Source organism: Nuphar pumila, chromosome 4 (assembly GCF_984573655.1).
Source record: "Nuphar pumila chromosome 4, dmNupPumi1.hap1.1, whole genome shotgun sequence".
Taxonomy (NCBI): Eukaryota; Viridiplantae; Streptophyta; class Magnoliopsida; order Nymphaeales; family Nymphaeaceae; genus Nuphar; species Nuphar pumila.
This window is the reverse complement of record NC_143252.1, coordinates 28,553,198-28,565,267: the sequence shown is the minus strand read 5'-3', so window position 1 is coordinate 28,565,267 and position 12,070 is coordinate 28,553,198. Positions and strand designations below refer to the sequence as shown.

General features: G+C 36.3%; 1 protein-coding gene across 1 annotated transcript; it reads right to left on the bottom strand.

Annotated features, from left to right (window-relative positions):
- Positions 1–6,053: 6,053 nt before the first annotated feature.
- LOC149839757 (large ribosomal subunit protein uL29-like) lies at positions 6,054–11,430 on the bottom strand. Its single transcript, XM_090002808.1, has 4 exons — positions 11,377–11,430; positions 11,092–11,227; positions 10,742–10,898; positions 6,054–6,315 (listed from the first exon to the last, which is right to left on the bottom strand). The coding sequence occupies exons 1-4, from the start codon at positions 11,378–11,380 to the stop codon at positions 6,241–6,243; spliced, it is 372 nt and encodes a 123-aa protein (XP_089858934.1). The 5' UTR covers positions 11,381–11,430; the 3' UTR covers positions 6,054–6,240.
- Positions 11,431–12,070: the final 640 nt, after the last annotated feature.

Genomic DNA, 12,070 nt, shown 5'->3' with positions numbered 1-12,070 from the left:
AGGAAGTTTTTAAGAGGGAGGGAATGATACACATCCGACTAAGTGCATGCAGTCGACACAAGCACGCGTACCAACAACCATCCGAGTGAAGGAGAAGCCCACACACACGCCGACTGGTCCAGCTTGTGCCAAGGAGCACATGTGCGCCACATGTGTGTCGGCTAACTTCAAGAGGTCCAAGATGGGTGCAGTCTCAAGTTCATGCAAAAGATCATCTCCCATGGGTTTTGAAGTGTGGGCCGCCCATTTCTAGAGTGCGCCTAAGCTTATAGCACTATAAATAGTGCATTTCAGTTGTAATTGCTCATTATGAGAAATTTGGAATAAATTTTTTTTTCTCTAAATTAGAATTTAACTCTAGTTCTTAGTTTAAGCACACTTAGGTTAAACTAATTTTTAGCTAGTTTAGTTTAGATCTTCAAGAACCTCAATCATCTTACCTAATAGATCAACCGAATTTTCGTTGCTACCTCTTCCTATAGATCTAGCAATTGTGGATTGAGGACAAAGCGAGCCGAGCACACATTTGTTCTCAGCCTTGACGCATCTAAGAGCTCAATGCACTTGACCGTCTAATTCTAGCAATTAGATGAGTGCAATTACTTTGATTGATCTTCAGTTTGCTCTTAACGATTTGATTAGCGCATGTCATATATCACTTGTGCAGATCGGAGGTGAGTCGGATAAGGCGATCGGCAATTGAGCTTCTTGCGCCTGATCACACGCCTGCACCCTGCTGCATAGCTCGGATAGCAGTTACGTGCATCTGACAGTGCGCATCTGCTTGTGCGGTGGACAATCGCATTGCTCCTATGCACCTGCGTGTGAGCAACACTCTATCACGTGCACCGCATTTCTTCCAAGCGCCTGTGTGCACATTTCTCCGTCGTGCGTGCCAAAGTGTGCCGCACCTTAGTGATTTGTGCCTGTGTGCGCTAGACTGAAGCATACATGTACATTGTGCCTGCGCGCGCAACACACCTACAGCAGCAGTGAGTCGCGTCTGTGTGCGTCAGCCTGCTACTTGAGAGTCTATGCCTATGCAGCCTTGTAATTCAGCCAGCGATGTGAGCGCAACACTAGTGATGAGAAGTTTAGAGAAGTGCCTTGTCCTTCTTGCTGCCTTCCAGGCTTGTATTTGAGAATCTCACTTGATGGGCACCTTTCTGCAGTTGATATCTTTGATGAAGAGTGTGGTTGATGCTTAAAGAAGGTTGGATCAAGGGAAGAAGTTTTAGGGCTCATGCAGGGAACGGTGTGAGAAATCTATTTGGTGAGAGTAGTGGGCTCTTTGTTCGTTGAGATTTTCAATCTAAGGAATCCAGGGAAGTTGAAAGTTGTGTGATTGTTCCATTTGGTTGTGATCGTGTGTACGGTTATATTGAGATCTTAGACTTCCCTTGGAGGGAAAAGAAGGTGGTGAAAGTGAAACTTACCCCTAGAGCAAAATAGTTTAATTGGGATTGTTGTGGATGTTTTTAATAGATACCCAAAACGTGTTTTCTATTTTAAGTTTTGAATGCTAAAAAAAAGATGGTTCAGTGAAGTGGGATTTCTGTCGTGGTTTGGGATGCCATTCATGATCAGATAGAACAGCATTAAAAAGTCCGCTTGCATTGTAAAACCTGGTACAAACTCCTTAATTTTGCCTCTCTTTCTTGGATTTGATAATTGATGGACACTAAAATCATGTTTCATGAACAATCTCTCTCTCTCTCTCTCTCTATATATATATATATATATATATATATCTGGTTCAATGGGTAATTCTGCTTTAGAGTCGTTCATGATCAGATGAACAACATCAAAAAATTGACTTCTATTGTAAAAGCTCGTACAAAATCCTAACTTGGCCTTTCTCTCTTTCCTCAATTTTGATAGTTTTTCGAATGGAAAATTGTTGTATTGTACGACAAATATGATGAGTTTCTCAAAATACCTTATAATTTTTGTTGTTCTTCTCATTTTCAAAATCATAAATATCTAGTTTTACAAAGATCTCTTTACCCTTCTTCCATGTGATTTCTTAAATACATGTGAATTTTCTAAATATATGATTGTTTTTTCATAAAAGTCTCTATTGTAAGATTTATATCTCTGATACAGTGTCGAAAACTTACGTTTTTATAGTTGTTGAAAAGTTAAGATATAGCACTGTAACTTTTTTGTTTTGAGTCAAAATTGTAAGCCCATCTAAGGTTCCCATTTTTTAGCTTCAAAACTAGATTAAAAGCATGCTCTGTAGATTTGTATCTCTGATCCAATGTCGAAAAGTTACATTTTTACAGTCGTTGAAAAGCTAAAACATAGGCCTGTAACTTTTATGTTTTGAGTCCTCTCTAAGGTTCTCATTTTTTAGCTATAAAATTGGATTAGAAGCATGCTCTCCTAAATATATGTGATTTTTCTCTTATATATGTGATTTTTTCTTAAATATATATGAGTTTTAATTAAATATATGTGAAGTTCTTCCTATATATGTAATTTTTCTCGTATATATGTAATTTTCTTCTATATATCGATTTTCCTCTTATATATATATATATATATATATATATATATATATATATATATATATATATATATATATATATATATATATATATATATATATATATATATATCAAGGACCTCCTATATATTATATACAATTTTTTCTTAAATATATTCAGAGTTTCTCCTAAATATGTGTGGAGTTTCTTCTATATATGTGATTTTTCATTCATGAAATTCATATATTTAAGAGTAAAATTACATATTTAAGATAAAATCGTATATATTTAAAAAGAAAATCATATATATAGGAGAAAATTCACATATATTTAGGAAAAAATTACATGTTTAAAAAAAAGCGCATATATAAGAGAAAATTCAATATATTTAAGAGAAAATCACATGTTTAAAAGAAAAATCGCATATATAGGAGGAACTCTGCATATATTTAATTGAAAATCATAAAAAATATATGTGAAAATCGTATATATATTTTTTGCAGAATAGTCTCTATTCTCATGTTTGTATCTCTCCACTATGATGTCGAAAACATACATTTTTATAGTCGTTGAAAAGCTGAGACATAGGCCTATAACTTTTCTATTTTGAGTAAAAGCCAAAAACCCCTTTAAGGTTTTTTTTTAGACCCAAAACCGGAATAAAAGTATGCTCTACATACTGGAACAACCGGATAGTTTATCTTTCAGATGACATTTCAACCTAACCATATATCAAATCAAGGTGATCATAGTGTCGTTGAAAAGCTAATGTCCTTATCTATGTCTGCCCTTTTTTTTTTCAACACATGTGGCTAGAAAATAGCATAAAACAAACAGAAAAAGCATAGTTGCACATGTTTCAGTGTACATAGCATGCTTCTATTCTGGTTTTGGAGCTCAAAACCGAGAACCCTATAGGGGTTTTTGGTTCTGACTCAAAACAGAAAAGTTACAGGATTAAGAATAGAGGCAAAAAACTATCACATATTTGAGACGAAATTCGCATATATTTAAGAAATTGCATGTGTGAAAGGTAAAAAGTTTTTTTTAACTAAATATTTGTGATTTTGGACATGGAGAGAATAGCAAAAATTGTAAAGAATTTCGAGAAATGTGTCATATTTGTTGTACAGTACCACCAATTTCTGTTTTTTAATTTATAACCCAAAGAAACCACACCCAGTACAAAGACCTGGTTACGCTGGATCAGCCTGTCATACCTGACACCAACAGCGTAAAACTCCAAGATAAGAACCCCCACCTCCAGGGCCTATGTTGGACGTCAGCTTGCCCAGAGGTGTGACGCCTATGAGAATTGAACCTTGATCGCCGGAGACATCTTGTTTCATAAACAATAGGACTCTCTCTCTCTCTCTCTCTCTCTCTCTCTCTCTCTCTCTCTCTCTCTCTCTCTCTCTCTCTCTCTCTCTCTCTCTGTTTGGAAAGCTTTGCCTGTTTTCTGAATCCTCATGCCAATGTCTTATATGAAAAAAGAGAATTTGACACAGTTCTTTCAGGAAAAAGAAAGAAAAAAGAAATTGGCACGTTACCTGATAGGATATGTACGGTTTGTACTAGTTAATGGTGTAAAATATAAATGGGTTGATTATCCAGATAAGTAATTACATGCCAGGATTGCAACTATGTCTACCTCAGGCAATGTGGCTATCGTTTAAATCTAAAACGAAACCATATGCAACCTGTGTTTTCCTACTTGAAGCCAACACTTTCACAACTATTGTGGTATCAACAATTCAAGAAAATAACATAGCATCCATTCAAATGTCAAACTGAACCATTATCTGGGTGAATGCTTCATTTTGATCATGAAGGCTAATGCTCTAGACATGCGACCCTCCCATATTAGTTTGCATTAATTCAGCAACACAACTTGGAACACATAAACGGTACACGTCAACTGGAGTAGATTAACAAGCTAAGATTAGGGAGGCCTTTCTCGGACAAAAACCTTCATGAGACAAAATGGCCATATTGCATCATGCAACTTTGATAGATCAAGGCCCACAAAGGCTTCGCACAACTAGCCTCAGGGTGGTTCGTGATGTTGCAAGTTGAATGGGCATCATGAGGTTTGAGCCCAGAAAGCACATCCCTCAGCACGAAACAAGGACGGAAGATCGACAGGTTTTTTTATAACAGGCTGTATCCATGAAACGAGTTGGTTCCTGCAACACATGCTTGAGCTGTGACCAATTTCCATAGATTCAATCAACCCACTTCCACACTTTCATATCTAGGGGTAACAAGCAGAATGCATGTTTTTGACATGCCTTTGTTTTTATAGCTTTTTATAGAAGCTAGCTGGGGATAACCCCCATGTGATTCGAAGCCAAAATCCCTCGGTTATGATAGTGCAACCTAACATCCAGCTCCCTCATACAATCCCATGTTTTCAGCCTACTTACCCAGGAACAATCACAAGATTTTAGAATCATATAATACATTTTCATATGATTCCATTTTCCTGTAAAGGACAGTTGAAGAGCAAAGAAACCATGAAGAACGATCATACCCTTGATTATTTGAAAAAGGAGCAATGGATCTGTTGGAGAGGGGAGCGAAGTCTAAGGTAAACTTATTATTTTCTTTTCAATACCAATATATAGAAATATCCAAAGAATATATTAATACAAACTATATAAGATGTAACAAATTAATTTCCAATGCTGAAACTGGAAACCAGAAGCTTGGCAAGGCTCAATATCCCAGCAAGAATAAAAGGATAGCCAGTTGAATCAACAGTAAATAAAGTCCACTTTTACGAATCATAGTGATTTATCAGTCGTAACATGAACCCATTGATCACATATCTTAATCAGCTCCTGTTAATAAAGCAGCTCACTTCACAACGTCAATGAAAGTGCAAAATGAATATTCCTTTTTGGAAGTCATTACCCAACTCACTCTCTGTGGTGTGGCGTTGCAGGTTCAAAACCCCAGTGGTACGATTGAATAATAACTGGTGGGGGGTCTGCTTAGCCCCAGCTTTGTCTTTCAAAAAAAAACTCTAAGATACAGGTCACACCCGATTAAGGTAGAAAAAAGCCCATTTACCATCCTCATTTTAAAATATTAGAGCATTAATAGGGCCAGAGGACTCGGCTCAGACCTTAGACTGTTATCTAGTTTTTTTTTTCAATAGGCCAGCTGGGGGATAACCCCCCAAGAATTCGAACCCAATACCCCTCGGATATGACAGTGCTATCCTGTCTAATTATATCATAATTATCAAGTGCTCAACAGGTAGGCCTCACAGTTGATGCCAAAATGCTCCTGGCCCATAACTATCATATATTAACTATGAACCAAACTGCGTAAGATCATAAAGAAACGTTTTTCTCACGAGATATCTAGCCATCATCATCCCTTGATTGGTGAACACCAAGAACTTGATAAAACAACCTAAATATATGACACCAACCACCTGATTTTAGTTCATGTGAGAATTTCATCCGCTATGACTATGAGGGTGCTAAACATTCCCAAGACAGTTGCAAAAAGTTTGTCAGCTGGTCGGTATACCAAAAACTACGCCAGATCTTGTAAAATAATGAACTAAAGAAAATAATAAATTAAATACAAGCTCCAAATTGCAATCCTATATTTTTCCAGTGGCAAAAATAACCTCAGAATGTATTCCAGACACAACAAAACCAGTTTCCCACAAAAACTGAGACATTTTTAGTCTCTAATCTAAAAACAAATGATAGCTCTAGAGTTCATCTGCCTACACCTTGATGGCATACTTCCTGATCGGGAAGTACTTCTCCCTTTTCTTCTCGCGCTCTGTCTTCAAAGATGCCTGCACATGTGAAGCCAAGCGTGAATGAACTTGACCAACAAAAACCAATCGATCACTATAACATGGGCACACATGCATGCATGCACGAGAGAGGTATTCTTCCAAGCTAAAAAGGTATAACAAGGTTAAAAGTTAAAACAAAGTATACCTACTATGGTTTATTATTCAAGATTAATTCAGGAGGCATGTAAAATAAATAACTGTTAAGCAATTAGCCTACCGAAAAAACTATTAAGCAATTATCAATAAGAATCTATATAATCACAAAGGCTGGACACTTCCAACTTATATTGGTTTGGCTTCTTTACAATTTATAAATAACTTCATAAAAATTGAACTGCACTGTTATGGAAATCATGAGCAAAGCAAATAATGCTACTGAAAAAAACAGAAACAATATACATCTTGCGGAAACATTATTTATGTTTTTGCAAATGATGAATTAGTGTGCATACCTAGTATGACATTCAGAAATAAAAAACGCTGAATATAATGAAGTTAAGAACTTTCGAAATTTGGGAGAAAAGAAAAAAGGAAGCCAGCAACATAAAGCACCTCCCTTCAGATTGGTCAAACAACTGAAGACCATATCCCATCTAAAATACCGGTTATCTAACATGGAGCATCTTCCACCTGTTAGCACGAACATTGTTCTAATGCAAGACCTTAGATACTACTACAGAAAGCCCAACCATTGCAATTCGACATCTATCTGAGCTTCATAGCTGGCAAGCTCTGCACATAAGCTTCAGACCAGCAAACACTAATGGCAGTCTATTACATTTTGAAATTCTTGCAATGACTCTTTCCTGTATAAATATCAAGTACAAAATATTGCCCTTAACCCATATCTTCTACCAGTACAGCTATTAGTACAATATTTACCAACGAGGTTCTGTCATCCTCCATGGAAACTTGCAAGCTAACAGTCTATGTTTGCACTATTTATGACCCAAGAAACATCATAAAAGTTCTCAAAAAGTCATGAACTGCACTACCATGGACATTAACAACTTGATCCCATGCTTTCTTGAATGGTGATCTAGATGAGGAGGTTTACATGGAGTTGCTCATATCATGAGGGTAGAGTTTGCAAGTTGAAAAGGGTTTGTATGGACTCAAACAGGCACCTCATGCTTAGTTAAAAAATTCAGTTCTGTTGTCAAATCTCTTTGTTTTGAGAAGAGTTATCATGACCCAGCCTAGTTTTATCATCTTCCATACAAGGGAAATGCATATCAGTGTTATATGTTGATGATATGATTATTCCAGAAGACGATTTGCAAAAGGAGGATGATATCAAGAACTAGCCAGTATTTTTTAAATGAAAGATCTGGGAAATCTAAATTATTCCCTTGGTTTAGAGATTGCATACTAGAAGAGAGAGTATAACTATCTCAACTAATTTGGTTGTGAATGCAAGATTGGCAAATGATTCAAAGAAAGTTAGTTCTCCAATGAAAGCAAATTTAAAACTAAGGTCTTCAGATGAAGTAGAATTAAAAGATTTAGTGGTATATAGGTAGTTAGTTGAGAATTTGATATAATTGACTATATTCTAACTTGTGCAGTTCATCTGGTTAGTCAGTTTATGAGCTCCCCCAGGACGGTCCATTTTGCTGCAGTTCTCAGGATCATTAGATATGTGATGGACACCATGCACTATAGTATGTTCTTTTCATTGTCTTCTTCTACAGAGTTGAGAGCTTATTGTGATGCTGATTTTGGGGACTCTACTCGGGATCGTCTTTCTAAAATTGGATTTTGTATTTTTCTTGAGAGCTAATATCTCTTGAAAAAGTAAGAAACAACAAAGAGTTGTGTTATCTACAGTGAAGCAGAATACAGCATAGTTGGCAAATTTGTGACTCGAGCTCGAATCGGACCCCTACTGGGTTACCAAGTAGGCAGGTTAACTCGATGACTTGAACAAGTCAAGACTATATTTTATAGTGTAAGCACATGAATAAGACATGGAAATAATTAAACTTCAAGCTAATATGTCAATAGATAAGTTGCAAAAACACATAATTATACATGATTATTAACTTTTTTCATTGAACAATATTAGATTCTTCATAACAATTGACTTTATATAAGAATTATGCATTAATATAATAAAATACATGATAAAATTTTTATTTAATGGGTTGGATCGGCAGTGCTAAATCACGACCCAGTTGCGGTCCAATCCAGGTGATTGACGAACTTCCTTATATTGTGACAATATGAAAGTCATTCATATTGCAAAGAATCCAGAGTTTCATGAAAGAACTAAGCAAATTGAGATAGATAGTCACTTAACAAGGAAGGCCTATGAATATGGAGCTCACTTTAGCATGTGGGCACTAAGGATCAGATAGAAAATGTCTTCACGAAGAGTCTTACTCCTTTACATTTTAGTTTATTCCTTTCCAAGCGTATGATGATTCAACTTGCATCATCTCAAGCTTGAGGGGGAGTGTTGAGACTTATGTATCATATGTATCTTACCGTTACTGTGTGCTGCCTCTTTTATATTTATATGTACATAGCATTGCTTTTAGGGGTATTTTTGTATTTTCTCAAGTAGTAGAAAGTGTCAACAGTTTTTGTCTTGTAATAGGGTAGAAGGGATGTCCCCTTATATGATTGGATTTTTCTCATTTCAAGGTTAATGAAGTTTCTCTTCTCATCTTCTTTGCTATCTCTCTCATGGTTGGAACTCTATTGCTTTGATAGTATTTCAACATACCAATGCTTATCCAACAGCTAACTGGTGCATGAGTTTAATCATCAAAGCTCATGAAATATGTAGAAGCAAGACTAAGCAAAAATGTGACACATGCCGAAGCAATAAGTAACACCAAGACAAAGAACAGAATGTGCAGTTTGATGGATCTCATCAAGACTTGCAAACTTGTGAATTGTGAATTTATTGCTTAGCTAATCTTCATTTACGGTAGACTATAACTTTTCTTAGAATCAAATAGCCTCTCTTCTAATTTTTCAGAAAAATGGCTGCCTTCTACGAGTGTTTTTGAACATAACATACGGAGAAGTTCCCAAATATATGTATTTATCCTCATTCCACAAAATTTCTGGTCCTTATTTTTCTTAGAGCATTTCAACTAGAAAAAATTCAGATCCTTCTGTTGAAAAAGAAATTCAGTACCAGCTATATCGAGCAAAATCAATCACACCAATAGTTTACAAACTCTTTAACATCCAGGTGCAAGGCACCACAAGGCTGTAAGGATTTGATATGAAATAACATGACAGAAAATTCATCAGCCCAATGATTACTAGAATGAAATCTTAAGTACTTGAAAACAGCAATAATATTCCTATGATTATAAATCAGATAGTGAATCAGCATGTCCTACAAGCTGGAATTTAAAGGCATTGTTCATATACAAATAACATAAAACAATATAAAATATGTACCCATAATAAGTGCAGTCTCATAAAAAACACAGAATATCTGCGAAAAAAGGAACAAAACAGAACTGCAGATATATGCAAAAATCCACACATGCTACAAAGGCCAGGACAAAGGGTTGTGCTCCCGAGAGAGTAAGCTAACTCCAAACACCATCCTCATTTCGGGGTACAGGCTCCAACTTGCCTGCACGGAGCCAGAATCTCTAGTAATCAAGCCAAGAAAACCTTGTTATTATGGTCATTGCTGGAAAAGCATGTTGGCTAGCCACACATCACACATTTTGCATTAGGAACCCACTTATCTCATATAACGCCTATTAAAGTTGAATTGAGGATCACTTGGAGCAAAATTTGTAGACTATGTAACATTTCAAATTCCAAAAAAAAAAGTCAATTGACACTTTTTTTATATAGGCATTGGTTTCATTGGATCACATCAGAAGAGGATGGTTGTAAAACACAGTGAGATAAGTGGGCACCACAATATGAAACTATGAGGTGAAACAAACAATCTCTCTTTTTCTTTCTCCTCATAAATTTTAAGTATCTTCAAAACATTATCTCTAATTGTCATGGCAATCTTAAGAGATGCGAGATTCATGGATCGAGTGCAATGAGAAACTAAATCTTTTTTAGCTCAAAACTACGATATCCGTAATAAATTTTAATAATTGTGTGCCGCATAAATTGTTCTGAGTCGGACTAAAAATCCAAACAAGTCTGTATCCTATAAAACATAACGATGATGTTGATTTATGAACTAAAAACCGGCCATAAGAATCCAGAAACTTTATCCAAATATTGATAAATGCAAATATTGATTGGAATAGTAACTTCAACCCAAGTAAGGAAACAAGACGTACTTAAATGCATCTAAGTGGGGGGAAAAGAAGAAGATTTACTTATTAGCGTATACTTTTCTAAGATAGATGCATGAGTAGCATTTTTTTATACACCCATGACCCAACTAGCGACTGCGTGTGTGTGAGAGAGAGAGGTCGACCTGATGTTTGGTGAGGCTTCGTCGGATGGCTCGGGTCTTCTTGGGCCTGAGGTCGAGGGGCAGGTACTTCTTCTTCTTGTAGGCCTCCCTGAGCGCTGCCTTCTGCTTCTGCGAGATTACTGTCAGCACCTGCGCGATCGACAGCCTCACCACCTTTCTGCATTTCGCCCAAAACAAACAAAAAAGTCTCACAAAACTCAGCACAACCCGAACAGAACACCAAAGCAATCCAAGCCCCGGGAGATACCGAGAAAGCTCGAGATCATCCAAAACCGAGAACCAAACGGCAGAATCCGAACCCAAAACAAACTCTAGAAAAGATCAAAAGAACGATGAGGAAGAGGAATCACATCTTGGAGAGCTTGTTCGGGGCGCCACCGGTGACCTTGGCGACGCGAAGCAGAGCGAGCTCGGCTTTCAGATCCTTCAGTTGGTTCAGAAGCTCCGTCTTCGTCTTCGCCCTGAGCTCGTGAACCTTGATCCTCGCTACCCAAGAGGAAAAGGGAATACCAGGGAAATTTCGAGTCAGAAAACGAAGAGAAAATGAGATTAAGACATGATCAAAACGAAAGGGAGAGACGGAAAATAGAATCCTAGGATTTCGATTCCATGGGAAAAGGAACCATCGATCTCACCCATGGCGACGATGATGGAGGCGCTCCTGTCCGCAGAGGAAGAAATGAGAGGGAAGAGGGGGTCTGGTTTCTTTACATGTTAGGGTTTAAAAGCCATTTACTCTTCTACCCTTAAAATTTTGACTTATTTACAAGTAAAAAACGGGTCGGATCTGGATACGGTTCATGGGTGATTGAAGTAAAGATTTCGCATAGGGATGTAAACTGGTCGAGTTGGGGGGTCATAGCGACAAACGTTTTTATCGGAAATTTCTCGTTTTTCAAAAACTCGCGAGAAATTGAAAAAATTTCATAAAATCTTTCATTTTTTTCGGCAAAATCTCAGCAATAAAATAATAAATTAAAAATAAAAAAAATAAAATTTAAAGAAAATATTAATAAAATTTAATTAAAAATAAAAATACACAGTTTTTCCACTATAAATAGTCGTTTAAAACATACATGTCATGTTTAAATTGCGGTATTTATGTTTTTTCATAATCTCACGATATTTTGAAAATCTCGCAAGAAATTGCCGTTTTAGACTTTCAGGCAATTTCTCGTGGTATTTGTCACTATGGTTGGGGTTAGATCTAAGCGTTACTAAGTCCAAACTTACCATAATCTAGCATAATCTCAACAATAAAATAATAAATTAAAAATAAAAATAAAATTTAAAGAAAATATTAATAAAATTTAATTAAAAATAAAAATA